General features: G+C 44.2%; 2 protein-coding genes across 6 annotated transcripts in view; one reads left to right on the plus strand and one right to left on the minus strand.

Moving 5' to 3' along the window:
- Positions 1–27044, minus strand: part of CDKL5 (cyclin dependent kinase like 5) — a 398517-nt gene that overhangs the window by 283638 nt on the left and 87835 nt on the right. For all 5 annotated transcript variants that reach the window (XM_040423700.1, XM_040423696.1, XM_040423698.1 and 2 more), the window contains exon 2: positions 24299–24339. The gene's annotated coding sequence lies outside the window, so the exon portion shown is untranslated. The remainder of the gene's footprint in view (positions 1–24298; positions 24340–27044) is intronic.
- LOC120993670 (phosphatidylethanolamine-binding protein 4-like) lies at positions 9038–9667 on the plus strand. The gene has a single exon (XM_040422151.1). The coding sequence runs from the start codon at positions 9038–9040 to the stop codon at positions 9665–9667; it is 630 nt and encodes a 209-aa protein (XP_040278085.1).

A 27044-nucleotide genomic window follows, 5' to 3' on the forward strand; every position in this document is an offset into this window, starting at 1 on the left:
ATTCAAAGAGTTTTCTTTATTTTCATGACTATGAAGGCATCAAAACTATGAATTAACACATGTGGAATTATATACATAACAAACAAGTGTGAAACAACTGAAAATATGTCATATTCTAGGTTCTTCAAAGTAGCCACCTTTTGCTTTGATTACCGCTTTGCACACTCTTGGCATTCTCTTGATGAGCTTCAAGAGGTAGTCCCCTGAAATGGTCTTCCAACAGTCTTGAAGGAGTTCCCAAAGATGCTTAGCACTTGTTGGCCCTTTTGCCTTTACTCTGCGGTCCAGCTCACCCCAAACCATCTCGATTGGGTTCAGGTCCGGTGACTGTGGAGGCCAGGTCATCTGGCGCAGCACCCCATCACTCTCCTTCATGGTCAAATAGCCCTTACTTTCAAAGTTTTCCCAATTTTTCGGCTGACTGACTGACCATCATTTCTTAAAGTAATGATGGCCACTCGTTTTTCTTTACTTAGCTGCTTTTTTCTTGCCATAATACAAATTTTAACAGTCTATTCAGTAGGACTATCAGCTGTGTATCCAGCTGACTTCTCCTCATTGCCACTGATGGTCCCAACCCCATTTATAAGGCAAGAAATCCCACTTATTAAACCTGACAGGGCACACCTGTGAAGTGGAAACCATTTCAGGAGACTACCTCTTGAAGCTCATCAAGAGAATGCCAAGTGTCACGAGGGTATCGAGAACCACACCTGACTCCGTTATACCCGGGGTCAGGAAGTCGCAGCGGTTGGCTGCACGCTCTATTTAAGATAGGGCTGTTTTCCTTATGGTAGCTTTCTGGGTTTGCTTTGCAAACCCTTTTGGCTCACTCAGGGATCCGTAGCTCCTTCTCCTCAGCTGTTCCTTGCCCAGCACTCCCAGACCTCCTTATATTCCTCTCTCACACTTCTCTGGTTGCCAGAGATAGAACTTCCTGCCTGGACATCTATTCTGACCTTCTGGAGCTGTGTTGCTGCGTTCTCTGGTAGTTGGTCCAGAACACTACCCTCCGGATCCCTGTTGGACCTTTGTGGTCTATTGTGATCGCCCACCTGGGTGTATGTGTTTGTCTGTTTTGTCTGTCCTCTCCCTGGTGTTTCCCTCTTAGTGATAGTGGTGCGGACTAGCGATCCCACCGGCCCGTTCACTATCTAGGGCTCATTTTAGGGAAAGCCAGGGTTTAGGCACGTGATCGCAGCACGGGTGAGGAACCCGTCTAGGGACGTCAGGGCAGTCAGGTGCCAGCCGCAAGGTGAGTTAGGGGTCACCACCTTTCCCTCTCCCTTGGGCAGGGCTTTCCCTTTTATCCTCCCTGTGCGTGACGTCGGTCATTACACCAAGAGTGTGCAAAGCAGTAATCAAAGCAAAAGGTGGCTACTTTGAAGAACCTAGAATATGACATATTTTCAGTTGTTTCACACTTGTTTGTTATGTATATAATTCCACATGTGTTAATTCATAGTTTTGATGCCTTCAGTGTGAATCTACAATTTTCATAGTCATGAAAATAAAGAAAACTCTTTGAATTAGAAGGTGTGTCCAAACTTTTGGTCTGTACTGTATATATACCAGTTCTTAAATCAAACTTCCGTGTTTATTCACACATCAGGCAAAAACAAAACGTCACTTTGCAGTCTTGGTGTTAGTTCGCACACAATGTAAAGTCCACATAGCAAAAATCACCTTGTTGGCAGTTCTATCTCCAGCAGTCCATAGCAGGCTTTTAGGGGGCCTAATCACGGGTCTCAACCCTCCAGCAAAGCACAAGCATCAGATACCAGCACACACACTCTTTGCTGCTGAGCCCAGTTGTCTTTTAAGGACAGCTAGGTGCTGTCAAAATATGGACCGGCACTTAAAATCCAATCCGGTGTTTGACCCCACCTGGCTGCAAATCAGCCCAGCAGCACACACTGGGAGGAAAATACCTGTTTTCCCAGACCACTGTGTCACAACGTAGCTAAACATGCATGCTACTGGATGAACCAAGGAAGACAGCTGCTGGCTGAATGATTGTATATTTGATAGCTATCATGCTGACATGTAGGGATTAAACCGTGGCCTTGGGCCTCAAAGGTCAACATCTAAAGGCCCCCATAAACATTGGTGTATTGTGAGCTGAAACCGTCGAGAACATGTCAGTTCAGCCAACAGTTTAATGTATATGGGGAGCTCCTGATTCTCCCCCGACAAATGATGTCGGTAGAGAGAAGAATCCGGCGAAATTAATATTTTCCCTCTTGCCTTTTGTTCTCCTAGAACAGGCATGCGCAACCCGCGGCCCTCCAGCTGTTGCAAAACTACAACTCTCAGCATGGCCAAACAGCCTACAGCTATCAGCAGGGCATTGTGGGAGTTGTAGTTTTACAACAGCTGGAGGGCCGCAGGTTGAGCATACCTGTCCTAGAAGATATGCTTCCACCAGAAGGGTCTAGCAGTAGCTTTCTCGCCTCTCCCCATTGAATACACATGCACAATTGGCTGAACTGAATGTTCATGTGTATGGAGGAGTTGAGAGGGAGTCATGAAAGATAGCTGTTGGCCGAACAACTGGTGCTTTTACCAACTACTTTCCAATGATATTCTTTGGAAATACATGTCCATTACACTTCAACAAAACCTACAAGATATAACATGAGTCACAGTCTAATCACTGTGATTAATAATCGCTGGCTCATTTAGAAATTCTTTCACTGTAATTTCCACTAGAGAGGGAGCTCATTTTAATCAAGCAAAGGCAAAAAGAAAAAAAGAAAAAAAGCTACCATAATTTATTTTCCTGTAGTTCGACAGATCACAAACCTGTGGTATTTTTAAATTTACACTTTAACAAGATCACTCAGTGGCTGAGTCATTTGCAAACCAGATTAAATTACGGCATAATCTGCTATCCTCGTACTGAAACCCTAATATGAATATGCTTAGCCATGTATTTGTCCTTGGAACATCTGTTGTGTTATGGCGCTCTAAACCAAGTATGACAAAGAATGTTTGTCAATTGTTTTCTCTCCAAGGTACATCTCCGGAAGGATTTCTTATATTTATAATAGATGGAGAGAAGCTGCTGATATAATACTCCATGAAAAAGAAATCGGTTAAACTGGTCCAGAACCATCCATTTTGTCCCAACTCTACTATATGGTAGCAGAAGGCAAGAAACACTGAGCCATTTCAGCAAGTTCTGTGGCCAGAGTTTAACGATAAAAGAAAATAAAATTACTGCAACTACCTCTTCCGGAACATCCATAAAATGTTAAAATGTATATGGTCCGCGTTTATCTATGCAAGGATGTTCCTGAACTCCCTTGCAGAATGGCAGCTGGGCTTCCCATGGAGAAAGCAGGGAATTTTTTTTAACATCCCTGCATTCTCCATCACCGTATACAGAGCACTCATTCTACAAACCTTATTCAGGGGAACGGAACTGATATTCAGTCGCCGAAAAATTTCTGCAACAAGATCTACCACATTTCAAGGCATCCTTACCCCTTTGAATCTGCATTTAAAAGAAGGCTCCAATTAACTGAAACAGACTCTCAATGTCTTTGATGGGAACCCCCCTACCAATAGGACTTATAATAAGTAGATATTACAAGTATTGCATTTTTATACAAAATGCTTTGAGGCAAATACAATTGCAGCACCCCATGTAAAAACTGCTATCGTAGTGGAATGGATCCAATAAGGTGGATATCTAATGATTGATCTTTTGGGAAATGTTTCACTGCCTTGACCCAACGGTATGCAATACTGTTCTGGGCACTAAACAAGTGGCCGTGTGAGGATGGTCCTAAGCCATATTCAAATGAGTCTGAAAATCATCCATCTATTGTACCCTTTAGGCCTCATGCACACGACCGTGCCGTTTTTTGCGGTCCGCAAACCGCGGATGCGCAAAAAACGGAAGCCGGCAATATAAATGCCTATTCTTGTCCGCAAAGTGTGGACAAGAATAGGACATGTTATATTTTTTTAGCGGGGCCACGGAACGGAGCCACGGATGCAGACAGCACACAGAGTTCTGTCCGCATCTTTTGTGGCCCCATTGAAGTGAATGGGTCCGCATCCGAGCCGCCAAAACGGCGGCTCAGATGCGGACCCAAACAACGGCCATGTGCATGAGGCCTTAGCGTCACAGTTTCTTTTCTAAAGCCTCACTCATCAAACGTGCAGCAAAAAAATGCATTTATTTACGTATGATTTTACTAGATTGTGACAACGGCGTACCATAAATGCCTTAGGGGGATATTCCCATCCAGGGGCGTAGCTATAGGGGAAGCAGCTGCTTTAGGGCCCTGACCCAGAAGGGGCCCATGCAGGAGGAGGAGTAGGACTAAAAGATTTTGTCAGGACCCCCTCAACAGTATTACACAATGAAATGATATACAGTGACAGTATAGACCAGGGGTGGCCAACCCGTGGCTCTTGAGCCACATGCGGCTCTTTGCTTCCTCAAGTGCGGCTCTAGCCGGGCAGCAGTCAGGCCAGCTCACTCTCCACCCCGTGCTCAGATCTCTTTTCCTGATCGGGCACTTACTTCGCAGCTCCATCTCACTCTGCACTACGTCCTGATGCACACAGTGTGAGAACGTAGTACGTGGAGACACGGACTATGACCTGACGGTGTGCTCCTCAGGTCACAGCAGAGTGTGTGTCAGACCGCAGGAGCCCAGTGCCTGATCAGGAGAGGGAAGAGATTTTTTTAAATTATAGAACTGAGCATGGGGGTCTGATCTGAGCATGATGGGGTCCTGATCCGAGCATGGAGGTTCAGATTTGAGCATGGGAGGCAGATCTGAGTATGGGGGGCAGATCTGAGCATGGGGGTCTTGTTTGAGCATGGGTTGGACAGGTCTGAGCAAGGGGGGGGGGGAGATCTGAGCATGGGGAGGAGATCTGAGCATGTGGGGGGGGGGATCTGAGCACTGAGGGTCTGACATTGGGGGTCTAATTTGTGTTGTCTGATCCGAGCATTGGGGGTCTTATTTTGGGGGGCTGATTTGGAGGTCTGATGAGGTTTGGGGATCTTATTTTAGGTCAGATGAGGATTGGGGATCTGATTTAGGAGTCTAATCTGAGGTCTGATGAAAAATATTTTTTTCTCTTATTTTTCTTTGTTAAAACCTAGGTGCATCTTGTAGGGCGAAAAATACGGTGACTCGTGTGTAAATGTATAGCTTGTGGCTCCTGTAGAAAACAGATGGAACAGCTGCCAGGCCTAGTCTGAGAGAGCGATCTTTACTAGCCACAGGAATGGGGGCGGCATGAAAGAAAGGGGTTGCGGAAAAAAAAATTACTGGGGGAGGGGGGCCCCATTCAAAAATTTGCTGTGGGGCCCAGTCATTTCTAGCTACGTCACTGTTCCCATCTCAGACATTGATGTCGCTAGGAAGTGATGGGCTAACTGAAGTCTCCTCCTCTGCTTCCAATATTAAAATAAATGGAGTTTGCAGTGAATTGAGCTAGGAAACAGACAGAGGAGTCATGTTATTCTAGATTAGAAGCTTAAAGGGGTTCTGCACTTTCATTTAACTGATGATCTATCCTCTGGATAGATCATCAGCTTCTGATCGGCGGGGGTCCGACACCCGGGACCCCCGCCGATCAGCTGTTTGAGAAGGCAGCGGCGCTCCAGCAGCGCCGCGGCCTTCTCACTGTTTACCGCCGGGCCGCCGGCCCACTGACGTCACAACTAGTATCAACTAGCGCGGGCGCGGCTAAGCTCCATTCAAGTGAACAGAGCTTAGCCCTGCCCACGCAAGTTGATACTAGTCGTGACGTCAGTGGGCCGGCGGTAAACAGTGAGAAGGCCGCGGCGCTGCTGGAGCGCCACTGCCTTCTCAAACAGCTGATCGGCGGGGGTCCCGGGTGTCGGACCCCCGCCGATCAGAAGCTGATGATCTATCCAGAGGATAGATCATCAGTTAAATGAAAGTGCAGAACCCCTTTAACCTTACACAATAAGAGGCATATGTTGAGACGGCTGCTATATTGATCACTGGAGGTACAGTGCCTGCAATGACATATTAAAGGGGTTGCCTGAGAAAATTAAAAATCTCAGACAAGTCCTGAAATAGCCTTAAAAATCATCTTACACTCACCCCTTTCTCCAGGACTGTTCTCTGCAGCACTGGTCCAGTCCTCCTGCTGCTTTCTGTTAACAAACTGCAGCTGGACATTTGAGTAAACAGTGTGTGATCGCTGCAGCCAATCACTGTCCTCAGTGGTAGACCAGTGAAAAGCGTGATTGGCTGCAGTGGCCATGTGCTATACACCCGTACTCCCCTGCTGCAGTTTGTAAATATGGGATCACTTCCGAGTAGTGGGGGTCCAAGTGCTGGGTCCCCCACAATACTAAAAATGAAGGGGACACAGTGCTCCTCTAGTCCTATGCCCCTTCACAGGTTTTTCCTGCACAGTGATACTCCTGGCCCAATATGCACAGCTTCATTCATGTGGATGTGGCCTAGCTGCAGCCCCCTGCACAGCTGGTGGCCTGTTTTGCAGGGCAAAAACCTCGAAGGGGATGTAGCAACCAATGCTATCCATGGCCAACAATCAGACTCCTGCCCTCATTCTCGGAGGTTCTAAAAACAGCAATCTAATTGCTTCCAATAGTTAACCTCTCCACTTTCCAGTGTCGCTGGTAGGCTTACAGAGAAGCTGCAGGCAAATTGTTTTCAAGTCCATCACTACTACTAAAGCATACATTATTGTGGGTTCGCCAAAGGTTAACCTACTCTTTAATATATTCCCAGAGGCATTGGGTCCAGTGACTTTAAGATTGTATAATTCCTGCATAAAACAGCATGTTAGTGTTAGGCTTCATACACATGACCGTATCCACTTTGCAGTCCACAAATACGTATGCAGTCCATGTGCCATATGTTTTTGTTTTTTTGGGACCCGTTGACTTCAATAGGCCTGTGGTCCACATTTTGTGGACAAGTTCTATCTTTCTGTGGAACATAGCAATAAGGAAAGCACATGTCTTATACTTGGCCACAGCAAAAAATGAGGAAGAAACAATGATGGATCTGTATGACTTGCAGATCCAAAATTTGCAGACCGCTAAATACATATCGTCGAGTGCATGAGTCCTTAAGCAAAAGATAATGACAATATTAATTAAAGTATACTAGACCACCTAAACAACAAGGGTATTTATGTCCTTCAGAGGGACAGAGAACCCTCAGCCTGTTAGAGGCCAATCCATTTCTTAGCCTGTGCCATATGTTGTAGGGTCTGAATGTGCAATCATCTGAACAGAGATCAGGAGGAACTCTCTGAATTAAACACATTGCATTACCGTGTGGGAGGCATGCTTGGAACAGATGCTGACGGAAATAGCCAATCTATATGCAGAAAGCGCACTGAAAATTCAGCTCTGTAAAAAGCTGTTTATTGTGTTTCCAGATCCTTTTGGTTATTACACAGCGTACAGGCTAACTTTCATATTCAAACATTCAGAATAAAACTAAAAGGAGAAGATTTTTAAGAGACATTCTGGGTAGTGCTCCATTTAGCCAAGTTAGATAGAATGAAATGTAGAACGCCTTGGGCATAATTTGTGATGACAAAGTAACAAGCCAAAATCTTGACAGCAGAAGTAAGCAAAAATGTTATATGCTGGATCCTATAGTCCACCATAGTGAGACGAATAAATAGGCAGGCGCACCGATCGTCGTCTGTAATATAAGAAGGAAAGTAAACCTAGTGATCCTTGAGTCAAAGGATCCTAATGAAAATAAACAATCACATTCCATAAAAAGTAAGACAACTTTTTTGAGTAGGAATGTTGCCATTCGGCAGAGCAGTTAGAGCTATGGATCTAAGGCAGGGGTCAGCAACCTTCGGCACTCCAGATGCTGTGAAACTACAACTCCTAGCATGTACAATTGCTCGGCTATTCTTGTAACTTCCACCTGAAGTGAAAGGAGGATTATGGGAGTTTTTAGAACAACCGGAGTGCCGAAAGGTTGCTGATCCCTGATCTACGGTTTTAGGCTGGCATCACATAAGCAGCATGCTGATCTAAAAAAATGAAGAAAAAAAGACAAAAGCACCAATTCCTGTCATATGATGGACATCAACAGTGACTAGAATGGGGTCTCACAGGTTTACAACAGGCTGTCTATCATTCTGCCAGACATGGCGTGTCGCCAGAACTGCCTGCCGGATCCGGAAAAACGTATGCCAACTGATGGCATTTGTAAGACTGATCAGGATCCTGATCAGTCTTAAAAATGCCTGATCAGTCAGAAAAATGCATTGAAATGCCGGATCCGTCTTTCTGGTGTCATCCGGCAAAACGGATCCGGCATTTATTTTTTTTTCACCTTTTTTTCGGTCTGCACATGTTCAGACTGGAAAGAGGAATCCGCAATTCCGAATGCCAAATCCGGCACTAATACATTAGTTGTTTGGTTACTCATTCACCCAGTTTGCATGTAAATCAAGGTAAACACTTCCTGCTTTCTACTCCCCGCTCCCCAACTATAAGATCTTCTAATTTTGTGTTATAGTCACTCATTACTTTCGAAAACCCACATCACATTAAAACCCTCCCAATGTACAGTATATTATTTAAAGGTGTTGTCCGAGTGTTTTATATTGATGACCCATACTCGTGATAGGTCATCATTATCTGAACTTTTCAGTTCGTACATGCAGCAGTCTCTTCCTAGGCCATTAAAATCACATTCATCGGTGGCCCATAGAAGTGAATGGGGTTGAGCTGCAATACCAAGCACAGCCACTACTGGAGCAGCGCAAACATCTCAAATAGCTGATTTTGGGGGTTGGGAGTTGGAACCCCACAACAACATACTGATGACCTATCCTGACAACTACTCGGAAAACTCTTTAATTAAACTACTATTTTGAAGAGAATATATCCATCAGGAGAACAGCCCCTGTTAGCAAAGCTAAATAGAAAAATAACTAATTATGACATCATAAAAGGTCCCAGAGTGTTTCTCAACACACACCTGGAGGACCATTAGTGGTAACAACTTACAAAGTACAGCTTTTAATGGCAAAATTATGGCTTATATTTGGGATACTGTTGTCCCTACCATCATTCTTCGCCTGTACTCCTGTTTCATGTGACTTCGAGACTCTCATTGGAGATGATTCCAGGTTCTGCAGTGGTAACCTTCGTGTCATATACCCAAGCATGGGTGATGTTTCCTGTATTTATATACCAAACTGCTTTGAGTACCCAGACAGTTTAACCAAAGTTTGGGGCCCTCCTTGGATCAAATTCCTCAAAGCCAAACCAGAAGAGATGTATACTTTGATCATGGTAAACCCTGATGCTCCAAGCAGGTTCCGGCCAATACAAAGATTCTGGAGACACTGGCTGGTCACTAATATACCAGGTCATGTTCTTCTTAGAGGAAGAGATGTAACAGGGAATATTTTATCTCAATACTCTCGACCAAACCCACAAGCACAGTCAGGATATCACAGATACCAATTCCTGCTCTACATGCAATATCCAGAGTTTTCCCCATCACTTCTCCCTGGAGAAGAACATCTTGATTCTTGGGATGTTAATGCTTTTGTACTACGTTGGATTCCAAGAGATCCAGTCGCTACCACTCAGTTTATGCTCCAACATCCTGACCATTCTCAGCTTGGAATTTGGACTAATATTTAATGTATGGAATCATTATCCATAGTGCAGAATATGCTTCATTGCACAACACCTATTTGCCTTCTCATAATTATTGTTTAAGCCTTCTCTGTGTGATATAAATCTGGATTATGTACACTTAACAGTCCCACAGTAACATGTTACATTGAAAAGTACTCACTTGCTTATACTAGAATGATCATTACACATCTGAAATATGAACTGCTCATTTTTAATCATTCTAGTTGGAAATAGTAGGTGAAATAGTATATCTGAAATGTGAAGCGTAATAATAGCTTCACATGGAAACATAATGGTATATAACCAGTTAATATTTATTATTCTACGGTTTTATTAGTTCCGTTATGTTATAGTATGGATATTTCAAACAAGTACATAGACCATAGATATTATTCTACAATAATGGCAAGAATATCACTGCTGACTGTTCCATTATTGTTAACAATGCCATGAAGGTTGGAAAACCCCCAACAGAGACTCCCAATGCAAGTACTATAAGAACCCATCTAGAAAAAGAGAGAGAGAGAGATATAGTAATAGGAGTTTACATTAATATACCATTAATGGCCCCCAGCAACTATTATACTGCAATGCCTGTCAACAGCGGTTATCTGCAGCTTTTAACAACACAGGAGAAACGTTCTGGAGTGGCTTTGACAGCATTAATTATAATGTAATTATATTGCGTTACTTTTACTGTATTTAAAGAGGTTTTCCAGGCGCCACATATCTTCAGCATAGGTCATCAATATCAGATTGGTGGGGGTTTGACAAATGACACCCTCACCGGAACTAGTACCAGGATGGAGCTAGTACTTTGAAAGGAGCTGGAAGCACATTTCCATTCAACGAGTAGTGGTTGGGATGGGTTACTGCAGCTCAGGTCCCACTCATCTAAATGTAAGCTAGAACGGCCACTACACTTTGAATTGTGCTTCTGGTTCTGTTCAAAATGTGAGCCCTGGTGCCGGAGGCTGCAGGGAATAGCAGATCGCGAGGGGTGCCAGGCTGGCCCCCTACCAGTCTGATGTTGATTACCTATCCTGAGGATAGATCCTCTATATATGAAGCTCAAAAAATGGTGTTAAGGTAGGAGTAACACATGGTAGTTAAGGTGATCGGTGGGGGTTTGACACCCCGCACCTCGGGCCAATCAGCTGTTTTAAGAGGAGATGGCACTTCATGCGAGCGCTACTTCCACTTTGTTAGGCTGCCCGTTGTCTCGGAAGCTGAGCGAAAAGATTCTACAGAATCAATTTGTCCAATTAGCAGGGCTTCTTCATTTGCATAAAACAAATTGATTCTAACAGTCCTGCTGATTGGACAAATCGATCCTGTAGAATCTTTTCACTTATCTCTAAGCCAGTTTAATTACAAGTACTCGCACTTGAATGGAGCAGTTGCTTGTAATTACACTTTGCCACCGCTACAGGGGAGACTACGTGTGGGCTAATGAAGAGGAAGCAGCGCTCGCATGGACAGCTATTCCGAGTGGGTGCCAAGTGTTATACCCCCATCGATCAGATATTAAGGACCTATTTTGAGAATAGGTCATCAATATAAAACCCCTGCACAACCCCTTTAAGGTAGGAGTATAGATTTCTTGCAGTACTGTCTCCGACTGAAAATCCGTTCTATACATTTGAATAGGATTGTTGCTGCTGCTCACGTAGGCAACAGTAACAGAAATTTCTGTAACAGATCTGCCCCGTGTGCACTCAGCCTTACAGGTAAACTGCTTTAGGGTTATGCCCCCCAATATGCTGCACCCACCACCCACCCCCCAGATGGCTGATAGTGCTGGGAACAAAAGGAGATTTCACAATCTGCGCGTGCGCAGTGTGAGGGTAAGGAGAAAAGACCGCCAGATCTCCTTACCCCTGACGGTGCACGCGTGGTGTCTGTGAGTCAGCGCTTCATGTAATATTATCTTACATGAAATACTTTTGTGCCCCTAAATGTCAAGCGTATGTGTCATAGGATCCTTACACAGATAGCCGTTGCTTGAATTTAGTTCGATAAATAGCTATTGTGGTTCCAAAAATTAAGGGTTGAAGAAATACCTTCTAGTTTCACATTAGCAGGCTTTCCTGGCCACGAACAGCGTGCCGGATTCATCACTGCTGGACACTGCCAAAAGTCCATCTGGCACCATTAAAGGGGTTCTGCAGTTTGTTTAAACTGATGATCTATCCTCTGGATATATATCATCAGCATCTGATCGGCGGGGGTCCGACACCCGGGACCCCCGCCAATCAGCTGTTTGAAAAGGCAGCGGCACTCCAGCAGCGCCGCGGCCTTCTCACTGTTTACTGCTGGCCCAGTGATGTCACGACTAGTATCAACTGGCCAAAGCAGGGCTAAGCTCCATTCAAGTGCCCAGGCCAGTTGATACTAGCCGTGACGTCACTGGGTCTGCGGTAAACAGTGAGAAGGCTGGAGCGCCGCTGCCTTCTCAAACAGCTGATCGGCGGGGGTCCCGGGTGTCGGACCCCCGCCGGTCAGATGCTGATGATCTATCCAGAGGATAGATCATCAGTTTAAACAAAAATATAGAACCCCTTTAACTATAATGGGGTCTGGCGGAGATCCGGACGCAATCTGGCGAATAAGCCGAGAATCAGCCAAATAAATACTGCTGTGCGCAGCAGTTTTTGATCAGCCAATTCCTGGAATTCTATGCCAGGACAGCCTGCCGGAAGCCTGTGCCACTAGTGTGAAACTAACCTAACTAAATGGACTTGTAAGTGCCTCTGACCTCTTACTGGCATGCTAAATCCAGGCACTGATGAATGTATTCGTTAGAAATATCAACTTTTATCAAGTTGTTTTATCTACTACGCATCTTTCTGGTAAAATAACCTGAAGCAAAAATGTACAGCAATTAGTCAGAAAAAACTGTTCTAGGACAAGTATGCTGAATGCTACAAGCTACATACACAAGAAAATAGTCTAGTAATATATGGACTGTCAATTACATGGGCCACATTTATGAACTCCGTACACCAAAAAACTGGTGCGAACCCTGCTTGCACAAAAATCTGCAACATTTGTTTGTGTCCTACTTGCAGTTTTTCAAAACATGAGTAGTACAGGGCTGGGCCTAAGCACATTTATTATAATCAAAGCCAGGAAACTGGAATGGATTGTACCGGAAGTCTTCTCCAGCTCCCTCACTGACGTAGATTTCAGTCCTGGTACACAAACTTGCAGAGATGCACCACAAGTGAATAGGCCTAGGGTGCAATACCAAGCACATCCATTATCCAGCGGACAGCGCTGTGCTAAGTAAGCTGTAAGGAGGCTGCAGCACTCACTGGAGCACCTTCCCTTCTTCAAACAGCTATTCGTGTGGGGTGCCAGAAGTTGGACTCTCATTGATCAGATACTCATAACCTATCCCGAGAATAAGTAATCAGTATTAAACACTCTGAAAACCCCTTTAACACTGTCTCAGCTCATTCCAAAAGTCCTCAAGCCTTCAATTGAGAAGACTATACTCAAGAGGAAGGTCTCGGGATAGGACAGGCCATCAATACCACAATGGTGTGGGTCTGAATCTCGGCACCTTCCAATCAGCTATTTGAAGAAGTCACAATGTTCATGCGAGCCCTGCAGCCTCTTCATCTTTTACATTACCATCTACGGTGGTGCAGAGGATTGTTATTCTCAGGATGAAGTAAACAGTATAAAGCTGCCATCCCCTGTACTGTCACTGCTAAGTAGACAATGTGCAGGTAGATGTCCTGATGTTAACAATGAAGAGTCAACGGCACTCACATGAGGGCTGAGTCCTGCAGAACATCTGATCGTCAGGAGTGCTGAAAGTTGCACCTCCACCAATCTGACATTAGGATAGGCCATGAATATGCTAAAACCAAACAAAAACAAACATGTCAGGGGTGGTGACAGGCCCTCTCTATAAATTGTAATTCCCAAATCAACCAATGTAATTCTTCAAGGTATGGAAATCTGTAACGCAATAAGTCTACAACATCACCTGGACCATTTGAATACATACTGTACATCCTCCATTTAAATAAAATATAAGCCAGTATCTAAATCCGCAGTTCAAGCAGATTTGGTTCATTTGTTTATTCTGGGTGCTTCAAATAGGGCTGCCCAACCCTTTTCATACAAGTAAGAAAACTATAGCACTTCAAAGTAGATGCAAAGTTCAGTAGATTTATTATAATTCAGGGCAAAACAATATGTGACGTTTCGTTCAAGTAGTGACCTTTTTCAAACACTACTTGCCAGAGAAGACGTGAGATGGAAGATGATGACGCTATGAATAATGGGACCTCACAGTGGGACTTGAGCGCATACTACTGTGAAGTCCCACTATTCAGAACAGCATCATCTTCTATCTTACTTCTTCTCTGGAAAATAGCGTTTGAAAAAGGTCACTACTTGACTGAAACGTCACATGTTGTTTTTCCATCAATTATAATAAATCTACTGAACTTTGCATCAACTTCGGAGTGCTATAGTTTTCTTGCTATTATCTAAATCTTATTATCTGTCAAAAATATGGAACTTGCTTTATAGTCTACTAGCAGAAGGACCCGGCTTCGCACGGGTATATTTCATTTAATGTTTGTGTGTGTCGTTAAAAGATATTGACAGTATCCCCCATAGCAGTGACCTCTACAGTACCCAGCCCCTTTAACAGTGAACTCCACAGTCCCCCACCCCTTAACACTGACCCCCCCCCACACAGTGCTCCGCCACTTTAAAATGGGACCTCCACAGCAGCCATCCCCTTAACTTTTACCTTCACAGCAGCCCGCCCCTTTAACAGTGAGTTTCACAGCACCCCACTCCCTTGACAGTGACCTCCTCAGGGGCCCACCCCTTAAAAGTGACCTCCACAGTACCCCGCTGCCTTAACAGTGACCTCCACAGCAGCCCGCCCCTTTAACAGTGAGTTTCACAGCACCCCACTCCCTTGACAGTGACCTCCTCAGGGGCCCGCCCCCTTAATAGTGACCTCCACAGTACCCCGCTGCCTTAACAGTGACCTCCACAGCAGTTGCCCCTTTAATAGTGGCCCCTGCCCCCTTAACAGTGACCTCCACAGTGTCCGCCCCTTTAACAGTGACCTCCACAGCGGCCTGCCCCCTTAACAGTAACATCCACAGTGAACGCCTCTTTAACAGTGACCTCTACAGTGCTCGCCCCTTTAACAGTGACCTCCACAGCGCCCTGCCCATTTAATGTTAGAACTACATGACAACATGTGTCGTGCGACATTTTGTTTCAACAATTTTTATAATGATAGGCTATGGTGTCACACTGCGACATGCGACATGCTGCGACTGCGATACGACATTTGCAAAAAATCCATTCAAGATGAATTTTTCTGCGACTGTCGCGTCCCAGCATGTCACATGTCGCAGTGCAACACCATAGACTATAAAAATTGTCGCGCGACACATGTAGCAGTATAGTTGTACCCTATAGCCTAAAGCTGACCTACAGCAGTGAAGAAAAATAGCTGGGTTGTTATGGAAACCTGGAGTAAAACTGTGTGTATGTAGAGATTAAGGGCCTGCGAGCTTCTATTGGCTGATAAGGGACATGTGACCGACCCTGTGTATGGCAGTTGGGATATGAAGAAAAAGACTTGCAGGCTTGTATTGGCTAATGCAGGTTATTTTTTGGGAATATCTCAGGAACGGTACGTCTTAGAGAGCTGTGGCCCCCACAAGATTTCTTTCCAGGTAGCAAGGGACGTGTATACCAAGTTTAGTTGAAATCTATGGTTGGGTTTTTGAGTGATCGCGGAACATACATACACACATATATACGTCTTTCTTTATACATTGTAAGGGATCGCTCTCTCTCTCAGGGGGTCGCAATTACAGATTGCTTTGCAGACAACAGGATTTAATGTCCAAACTGGTGCTTTATTTTGGCACTTCAGCACCCACACAAACATAAACATCAAATAAACACCTGCCCGTTTTGGCACTTCCTAATACACAGTAGTTTTCCCTGACTCACCTCTAAGCACAGCTTGTACAAAGGGTTTCAGGATCCAAGCCTTAGCAGGTCTGCTCATCAGACACAAGTCCAGACAGGGAAGAGATCAGCCTTCACATAGCCTCGTGGCCCCTCAGCCCTCCTGGCTGAAACCATTCAGCACCCTTGGGGGCAGATGGTCCAGAAGTTCTCCCGACTCTGACCGTGCGACCCTCTTTCCATAGGCGTCGCTGGGCCCCCCCAAACTTCAGGGGGGGGGGGGGGGCCCTGTAGATCTCTGTTTCCAATTTTTCTCTCCCAGACTGACACACAGAGGGTTGGTTTTATCCCTTCTTGATTACAGCAGGCCTCACCTGCGATGACCTGAGGTAAAAGACATTACCCGGACTGGAAGGGTGTGGACTGGCAGATCCCACTACCAAACCTATCCACCAGTCCAAATAAAATCCAGCCCAGAACAAAATGTAAACAAAACTGTTTCAGCAAACTACACTTTGCTGAAACCCCTGCAGCTCTCTGGATTTTATTTACAGTATCTCACCCAGCTGAGGTATCTGGGTGGGATATACACACCTTCCAGCAGTTATACCGTACACATCACCACAATATATAGATGGTACATTAAATATATACAGGAATATGAGGTAGACAAGGTCTGATGCATTCCCACTCATGTTCCATATAAGTCTATTTTTCTATTGTGATTGACAAGAGTGGCCTTCAAACACTGACAAGATATTCTCTGCCACATGATATTTCCAAGCTCTTCTATGAGTCACAAATGACAAATCAGTTAACAAATACATGAATTTTCCAGATTAGATCTTAAACCCTATTCTAATTAACATCTTCATTATAATTAATAAGGAAGCGTTCAACTTTCCACTTATTCAGGAAAAAGATAAGAACTATGGCCTTAGTAATACGTTTCCTCCTTCTAATTTCTAGTTTCCTCCTTCTAATTTCATTATGTTTTTAAGGTTAGTAAAGCATTTTGAAGTGATCTTGCTCTGCAGCCTGCTTACAGTGTAAGGGGTTCTGTCTCCATTACATTGTGGGGCAGATTTAACATGTAAATAGGGCAAAGCTAATTCAGAAAGTCTAAAACAGCACCAGATATATCATAGTGGCTCATGTTGGATGATAAGTCTGCTGCACCATTGCACTGCTGCTTGTGTAGAAGAGACCAAAGGATCAGAAAAGGCTTTCCCAGAGAAGAATTTAGGAAGGCCTTTTCGTATACCATAATAAAGGTCTCCATCCCATCCTTAAAAAGTGGAACTAACAATCACGTGCATACACACTAAATGCAAAAATTAACTACCATAAAAATATGGTCTCTATGCAGTTTTAATTTAAATTGTAGCGGTCGTATCAGTTTATTTTTAATATTGTATAGGGACAGGGATCTTAAACAATTTTGTAATATACTTTATTAAGGAGAGAGGGTGTGAGGAGCAGTGCTGCGTGTTGCTAAAAAGTGTCTTCAGTCTTTGGTGTTCTACTGAGCCCTGTAGACACCTGATATGGACACAGATATGGACACTGATAGTTAGGGCACAGTCAGGGACTGGGGTAGTGACAAAAGGAAGCACACAGGTATCTTCAGCGCTTAGTAGAACTGAAGACAGACTCAGCTACTTTGCTAAGAAGACTCTTACGCCCTGTTTTCTAGAACAAAGAGATATCTTTCCCTAATGAAGTACATTTCGAAAATGTTTAACATCCCTCTCTCTACACTATATTAAAAATCAACTAAAACCACAGTTACATGTTTTTGTATCTTCTGTATCGTACTTACAAATTCTATTTTTAATAACTGACCACTTACACCTCTGGAAAGCCGTGTCCTAAGGTTGGTGTAGAGACATGACCAGTAACACAGCAGAACAAGCTGCTTTTCTGCAGTGTTTAGAAGAGGATATTATTTAACAGATTTCTGCAGCTCAAAATACGTGATCCAAATGTGAGCTCATATTCAGAAGGCTGCTGCTGGAGCGAGAAAACCAAGTTCTTCGTCCTACGCTTCTGTTCTCATAGAGGCAACATTGGAAAAAAATGACGCCGCAACAATAGGCAGTGCTGGCTGAGGGCTTATATGGAGAAGTATTCTCTAACTTTGCATTATTCATATACAGTCATTTTACTTGTAAATGGGATATACATTATGCTGTGAACAGCTTCATTATGCATTTTAACATTGAAACACAATGTAATAAAATATCTCCAGGAAGGATATGCAGCAAATGGATGAAGATTTGTAAAATTCCTACTTACAATTTGCTTAGTATCTATATGCATATGTACAGCAGAAGGCGGTTTATATTCCTATATTGTATATGCTAAGTGCAGAATGCAGGGATCTCAAGTCTCCCGGCCGTTCAGGGAGTCTCCCGCTATTAGATAGTGGCTCCCTGACTCCCGCATGTGAGACAATATATCCCGGAAAGGTTCACTGATAGCAGAGCAGAGAGATAAGAGAAGTGACAGGACACAGAGTTTACATTACAGGTTGAATTAACCCTTTAGGGTCAAATTGGCTTCTCAAGGAGATATATATGTTAAAGGCATCCCTTCTTCTGGCTCATTCAGTAGCTATAGAACTATTGAGAGAGATGTATTTTTTTTTAAATACATTTACACATTTAACCCTCCATTTTAATTATATTATTTACCCCAGTGTTAAATTCACCCCCCTGGATGCTTGTTTTTTTTTCCTACAGTGGGGTAGATAATTACACACAGGGTTTTAAAGAATAAACTTCCTGACTCAGACCAAGAGCCGACTCAGCATGTCAGCAAGTGAATGGAAGCTTCCGCGCATGCGCATTGCGCAACCTAAGCTTCGGTTCACTTGCTTCTTGTCAGCTCAGCGAGTGAACCGAAGATTAGATTCATGAATCGGTTCATTTGAAAGATCCGAACTTCCCATCTCTAGTTTACTCGCAGTAAACCTTTCAGCCAACCTGTAGCAGTGTCCCCTTCTTGGCGCGTGCGCACAGTGCAAGAAGAAGCCGATGCCAGCAGTCCGCAACGGGGCATCAGGCTGAGCCCGTGCGCACGTGCGGGATCTCAAAGCGGGAGGAGGGGGAGGGAGGGAGGGAGAGGCGGCACTGAGGAGTAGAAGGCGGCGCTGGGCACGAACGGCGATGCGTGCGGCCGGGCACCATGCATCCACAGACCTCTCCTGCTTGGGCACCTTAATTCAATGATTGTCAGGTTAGTAAAACCTGTTTTTCCGCAAAATAAAGCCACAAATAGCTTTTATAAGGCCACCTTAGAAATCAGAATGCTACCCTGGACATGAGCAGATGTTTAGCTCACAGGGCTTATAGGTGGTGACAGAATCCCTTTAATCATATACAGAAATATGATAATTTGGGGCAGGGTAATGAGCCCAGTCCTCCACACCATAGAGCAGAGTGTGCAGATACTGCATATGTTTGGAAAATGTAATAAAAAGTTTGTGAAAGAAAAAAAAGAAAACCTCCCTGAAATGAGAAGTGCACCTCCCTGAAATGAGTTTTTGCAGGTTGGGATGTCTGAGAATGATATCTCCCTGATATGACGTGATACTATCTCCCCATTTGCATCCATATATATCCATCATTAGCGTTTTAATTAATAATAAACTTAAAGGGGTTTTCCGAGATTTTCTTACTGAGGACCTATTCTCAGGATAGGTCACCAGTATCTGATCGGTAAGGGTCAGACGACCAGGACCCCCACTGATGAGCTGTTTGAGAAGGAAGCAGCACTCTTGTGAGCACCTTGGCCTTCTCTATGCTTTATTAAAGGGGCTCCATAGGGTACGGGTCCCTGTTCTCATATTCTATGGAGAGGGGATAACTTTACATAACAGGAATACCCTTTTAGGCAGCTGCGGGCAAGGCTAAAAAGTTCACTGGGGGCATCAAGTGGGGCAGAGATTCATATAATAAGAACATAAGGGGAGCTTTATCAAACTGGCGTGAAGTAGAACTGGCTTAGTTGCCCATAGCAACCAATCAGATTCCACCTTTCATTTTCCAAAGGAGCTGTGAAAAATGAAAGGCGGAATCTGATTGGTTGCTATGGGCAACTAAGCCAGTTCTACTTTACACTTTACAGACTTCTTCCTCTGTTATAGGGTCAAAAGAGGAGAGAGAGCATGTAGAGGAATTGGAGGGAGGAGGATTGAAATTATTTGGGGACTGGGAGATTATTTCCTGCCAGATACTGCCAATCTTGTCTCTGAAGTAAGTGGCCATGCCATCAGCGCAGAGGTCAGTGACAGGTTCTGGAACTTTAGGGCTTAGAAGGGAATGAAAAGTGTCAAAGAGTCGTTTTGAGTTATTTGAGAGTGAGGAGATGAGAGAGGTGAAGTACTTTTGTTTGGCAATGTTGAGAGCCGAATTGTATGTTTTGAGCCTAAATTTATAATGGAGGAAGTCTGCTGATATCCGCGATTTTCTCCATAAGCGTTCTGCACATCTGGAGCAGCGCTGAAGAAAACGTGTTTCAGGTGTTTGCCAGGGTTGCCGTGTTCTGTGTTGAGCGGGTCGGATTGAAATTGGAGCTACTTCATCTAGGGTGGATTGAGGGTCTGGTTGTAATGATTGGCAGCCAAGTCTGGACAGGGGAGGGAAGTGATTGGGGTAAGAGCTAGTTGTAAGGTGTTAATAAGTTGCTGGCAATTAATGGTGTGTAGGTTTCTGTAAGTGTGAAAAGTAGGATTGCCATGAGAAAAGTGAGAGGTCTTTATGGTAAATGAAAGAAGATTGTGGTCAGAAAGTGGGAAGGATAAGTTACTAAAGTTTGAGACTGAGCAGTGACGGAAGAACACTAGATCAAGTACAGTATATTGCCCTGTTCATGCGTGGCAGAGGAAGTAAGTTGTGATAGGCCAAGAGAGGAAGTTAAAGAAAGAAAGTGAGCGGCTGATGGGGAGGTAGGATCATCAATGGGGATATTAAAATCACCCATAATAAGAGTTGGTGATTCAGAACATAGGAAGTAAGGAAGCCAAGCTGCAAAGTGATCCAGAAATTGGTGGGGGGAGCTTGGGGGACGATAGACAACTGCAACTCCCAGCGGGAATGGATGGAAGAGTCTAATGGTGTGAACCTCAAAAGAGGGGAATGTGAGAGAGGGTACAGGGGGAATGACCTGAATGTGCACTGTGGAGAAAGTAGTATGCCTACTGTCATGCCCTGCTCAGACGATGTGCGGAGGTCTGTCAGATTAGCAGCACGTGTCTAATCATTTGTTTTGTTTTGGAGTCGTGCTAGATCCGCCTCCCTTCAGGTGCTCTGGGTGGGGTCATTGGCTTAAATTACTTTCACTCCCAGGGGGCCATGCGGGTTATAGCTCAGTCAGTCTGTGGAAGTAAGGAGTGAAGGATTGGCTTTTCCGGCTCAGATAAGATAAGTTGGTTTCTTATTTCTTTGGTTTGCTGTCTTGGCTTTTGTGTGTCGTCTGTTCCCTCCTGGTTCTGAGGGAGCAGGCTATCCCTTTTTCCCCTTTCCCCATCTCAGGGATTCTAGGGTATTCTCAGCCCAGGCACGAGGACACATTATTCCTACCTTCAAGGTCTGAATGTGGGCAAAGCAGAATAGGGAGAGCAGTTAGGGATTAGATAGGAGGTGACCTTATCCCCAGCTTCTCGCCTAGAAAACGTGTTTTGTGATTTATGTATCTTACATCCTGTCCGCCGTGACACCTACTCCTCCACCGTGCCTGTCATCAGGTCTGGGGGTATGGGAGAAGTGAAGTCCAACATAGGATAGGGCAGCAGGGGAAGCAGTGTCAAAGGTTTGAAGCTATGTTTCTGTAAGGGCTAGCAAGTTCAGAGAGTGTGAGAGGAAGAAATCGTAGATTGTGGGTAGTTTGTTACGAACCGACCATGCGTTCTAGAGTGCGCAGTTAAAAGAGACTGTAGAGAATGTGCAGTGAACATTAAACAGATTTTTGGGGTTTCTGTGTGTGGCAGAGGAGAAGTTAGCAACAGACGGAGGGCCAGGATTTGGTGAAATATTCCCTGCAGCTAGTAGCAGGAGAACAGAAAGAGACAGCAAGTGGTTGAAAGATTTATATTGGTGTTTTCTATGCTGCACAGTGGAGGATGATGTATGAGGGTATAAAGTGTATGCGAACTGAACAAGGGTGAGGGAAGGAGGGAGAGACTGATGTGGAGAGAAGGGACAAAGGGTGGTTGATTTTGAAAGTAGACAGCCATAGGGATGAGAAGAGCAGCCAGAGCCTGAGTGAGACAATATCGTATCATACCTGTGCTGTGTGTAACTTTGTTTGAGTAGTACACACAACATCTCTGTCTCCTGCCTAACTGCCATGATTAACTGCCAAGCGCTTAGGCAAAATGGTGCTTTGCCAGAGATGGTGCTTTTGGCTCGTGCTGACCCCTGCGAGTGCTTCCCCTTAGACTGTGTCTATATTTATAGGAAGTGTGATCACAGAACTAGGGGTAATTTAGCTCATTAATCAATTAATCACTGAAGTAAGGCACATGAGAAGAGATGCTATATGTAGGTAAACAAAGCGAAGGATCTGGATGGGTCATAAAATCACTACAGATCACAAGCATTACAACAGTCACATAAATCACAGGTCAATTGGAAGAACATCTCTAGGACTAATCACAAGGATATCCCACTTACTGAAAATAGTATACATTGAATGCAAAGTTCTATACCAGTGAAGATAGAAGCTGCACTATAAGGCTTGTGTACAACAGTATACAGCAGTGTGTACAGATGTGAGGTACGAGGTATAATAGATGCAGTGTGTACAGATATATAGTATATACAGCAGTGTACTGATATGTGAGGTACGAGGTATAATAGATGCAGTGTGTACAGATATATAGTATATACAGCAGTGTACTGATATGTGAGGTACGAGGTATAATAGATGCAGTGTGTACAGATATATAGTATATACAGCAGTGTACTGATATGTGAGGTACAAGGTATAAATGACACCTTGCACCTCACATACCAGTACACTGCTGTAAATACTATATATATATATATGTACACACTGCTTCTATTATACCTCATATATCATTATACTGCTGTATATACTTTATATCTGTACACACTGCTTCTATTATACCTCATACCTCATATCCGTACACTGCTGTATATACTATATATCTGTACACACTGCATCTATTATACCTTGTACCTCACAGTACACTGATGTATATACTATGTATCTGTACACACTGCACTCTATTATAGTATTTAGAGTAGTGTACTGATATGAGAGGTACAAGGTATAATAGATGCAGTAAGTACAGATATATGTGGTCAGTTATACATTATGGTCACTGTGTGAGTTAGATGAGGTACTGTGGGTTGTAACTGTCTGCAGCACTATATATGAGTGAGATATGAATAAAAAGAAGGAATGGGAAGGCAAATGAAGAAAAACGGGGAGGACCTCCTCTTACCACTTCATTCTAGTCTCAATGGAGAACTTATTGTGCAGTTCTTCTCCCTGCTGTTGGGGGTTGAAGGACCTGTGATGATGTCATAGGTCCTAAAAGATGCACCTTTTTAACCTGGGAACTACACCATTCTCTGTGCAATTCCTTTACTAGATGGTGCAGGGCCTGTGATGATGAGGATGATTTAATCACAGGTCCTGGCAGATCTCCTTTTCTAACCTGGGAACTACACTATTCTCTGTGCAGTTCCCTTACTATATATAACAGGACCTGTGAAGACACTCCACTGTTGATAGGGATTCTAGACTGAAGCTGGACAGGAGCCGGTACGGCGGGGCAAAAAGATAAAGTAAGGCACTCGTCAGCCACAGAGAACTAAAAGACAGCAAGTCACACCCCAGCGTAAAAGATAGAAAACAAATAAAGTGAGGCACTCCCATGCTTAACAGGTAGCAAACAAATAAAGGGAGGCACTCCCATGCGTAACAGATAGCAAACAAATAAAGGGAGGCACTCCCATGCGTAACAGATAACAAATAAAGGGAGTAACTTTCCTGCTTAACTGATAGCAAACAAATAATACAGTAAGTCACACCCTGGCATAACAAAGAACTAAGTGTGCCCCAGTGCATCTTAACATGTAGCTGACATATAGTAAAGTAAGTCGCACCCTAAATTAAGGGCTCATGCACATGGCCGTAGTTTTGATCTGCATCCGATTCGCTTTTTTTGCAGATCACATGCGGACCCATTCATCTCAATGGGGCTGCAAAAGACGCAGACAGCACAGACGCGTGTGCTGTCTTCATCCGTGAGTCCATTCCGCAGCCGGCAAAAAATAGTACATGTCCTATTGTTGCACGTTTTGTGGACAAGGATAGGACATTTGTGAAGGACTAAAAAATTTTTTTTTAAATAAAAGCATACCTCAAAAATGTCCTTGGCTGTGTGCATAAGCCATTATAGAGAGCTATATAACAGTATATGCTATACAGATATGTAAATGTAGTACATCTATCTATGTCCTGTCATAGTCTTAAAATTGGCAGCATTGGAACGTATGTGCTATTTAGTATATCGGGTACTGTACTTGATTTAATCTGCATCCAATATATATGAAGGAAATTAATTTGGACTAGAGCAAATCTGATTAGAGAAAGACAGGAGAAGAGAAAATGAAAATCCAATCCACTTACTCAATTCAATTGTGAGTCTTAAAACACCATGCTGGCTGCACCTGTAGGTTATAAATGGTATCAATCAGATTTTGTATTTCATGGACTATTTCATGGAGAGTAAGATACATATACATTTCATAAAAATAAAAAAAAAGCATAAAAAATTTTAGACACTGATTTCCCTTAGATAATTTTACAATAATAAACTGATAATCGGTACAATGCTGTCTGCACCAACAAATTTACCAACCAGGAGCCTGCGAACGCTCGTTCACAATAATCTGCCCGTCTAAAGGTGCAGCGGATCACCCAATGAACGAGCGAAACACTCCACATCGGGTGAAACTATTGTTAGTGCCGCCAAGCAAATTATCGTTTCTGGGCAACAGTGATGTGCTCCCCCTCATACTATAGAGGTGATTGAGGCATGTAAATACAACTCTTCACTAGTGATGAGCTGCAGGGGTAATATTCGAATTTGCAATATTTTGCGACTATGTGGGAGAATATTCGTCATATATTCGCAAATTCGAATTCTTGATTGCAAAAATCGGCAATATAATATGTGCGTATTGCGCGTGCAATCCAGGCGTGGGTCACTGTTGCTACATTTTTCAAGCTGCTAAAAGTTTCCTGAGACTGGAGAAAATGGTTGGCACGCCAGAACATTACAATATCTTAATATGCAGATAGAGTGCTCCAATATATTCGCGATTGCGCAAATCGGCAATTAATGATGCTCATATTTTTGCGCAATACGTGCAACTTCACATTTTAGCAGGTCTGACTACATATTACTGATTGGTGCACTAAGTATTGTTGTGAACTTGTGACATCACAGCACTATGTATGTAGCATGTATGTATGGACAGCAGAAACTATCACACTGCCTAACACCCTGCACTGGAACCTATCAGCTACACTATAGATCAATCTAACCTACACTGACTATCTCCCACTCAGGGATGTAACGATCGCGGTCGCAGTGACAATGCCGGGCCCGTCAGAGCGCTCTTCAAATCTTCAAATGTGTGTAATATGCGCCCCGGGCGCAGAGGCAGAATGGATGGGGTAGGGGGGGGGGGGGGGGAAGTACTCACTCACCCAGCAGTTCTTGTCACTGCCGGGCTCTCGTTTTCCAGAGTGAAGCAGGGAGTGCTCTCCGCTCCCTGCTTCACTGTTCTTCTGAGCGCTCCCCCTGCTGGCCGCACATTGTGCTGCTGGCTGTGGGAGAAGCAAGCGCTGTAGGCCTGGGAATCAGCTTCCAGCACAGCCAGCAGTGTGATGTGAGTGTGGGAGCGCGTCATCAGGGAAAAAGGTATGTGTTTTTTTTGTTTTTTTTCCATAAAGCTGCAGACTGGGGGCAACATCTTCTGTGAGGGGGCTGTGGGCATAACTACTGTGAGGGGGCACATATCTGGCATAACTACTATGAGGGGGCATATATCTGACATAACTACAGTGAGGAGGCACATATCTGGCCATAACTACTGTGAGAGGGCACATAATCTGGCATAACCACTGTGAGTGGGCACATATCTGGCATAACTACTGTGAGGGGGCACATAATATGGCATAACCACTGTGAGGGGGCACATAATATGGCATAACTACAGTGAAGGGGCACATGTTTGGGCATATCTACTGTGAGGGGCACATAATCTGTCATAACTACTGTGAGGGGGCACATAATTTGTCATAACTACTGTGAAGGGGCACATATCTGGGCATATATACTGTGAGGGGCACATAATCTGTCATAACTACTGTGAGGCGCACATAATCTGGCATAACTACTGTGAAGGGGCACATATCTGGGCATATATACTGTGAGGGGCACATAATCTGTCATAACTACTGTGAGGGGGCACATAATTTGTCATAACTACTGTGAAGGGGCACATATCTGGTCATATATACTGTGAGGGGCACATAATCTGTCATAACTACTGTGAGGCGCACATAATCTGGCATAACTACTGTGAGGGAGGCACATATCTGGGCATATCTACTGTGAGGGGCACATAATCTGGCATAACTACTGTGAGAGGCACATAATCTGGCATAACTACTGTGAGGGAGGCACATATCTGGGCGTAACTACAGTGAGGGGGCACAAAAGTAGGCATAACTACTGTGACAGGAACAAAGGCGGGCATAACTGCTGTGAAGGTGCCACAAGGAGGACATAACTGTTTTTGAAGGGACCACAAGGTGGGCTTAATTACTATGAGGGGCCACAAGATGGGCATTAGTACTGTGAGGGGCCACAATGTGGGCATTAGCACTGTGTGGTAGCACTTAGGGGAAATGCCCTTGATTACCCTGCTATACATTGATATGGCTCAGTCTTACAGGCCAGCACGGCGCCCCCTGCCGGCGATTTCACAGGGGCAGTCACCTTAGTCTTCCTTATGTGATTATTCTTTTTTTCTCCCCACAGGAACCTTGTTTCGGATCCAGTGGACGTCACGCTGATGCGACACCCTGGATGAGGTAGGACCAGATTTTATTAGTTAGGTCTGGGTGAGTGTAGCCATGCATTGGGCTTAGTGTAAAGAAAATCTGCCGCCTCTTTGTAAAAATGGGAAGGGGGGGGGCCCGATCCAAAGTTTGCACTGGGGCCCATAACACTATAGTTACGCCACTGCTCCCACTAACTATCTTTATTATACATTTAACTATCTAACTATCTAATGTAATTAAACAGTAAAGCACAGAGCACAGCAATGACACTGCTGTCTCTCTCAGAACTCTATAAATC

This window comes from Bufo bufo, chromosome 3 (genome assembly GCF_905171765.1).
Source record: "Bufo bufo chromosome 3, aBufBuf1.1, whole genome shotgun sequence".
Classification (NCBI taxonomy): Eukaryota; Metazoa; Chordata; class Amphibia; order Anura; family Bufonidae; genus Bufo; species Bufo bufo.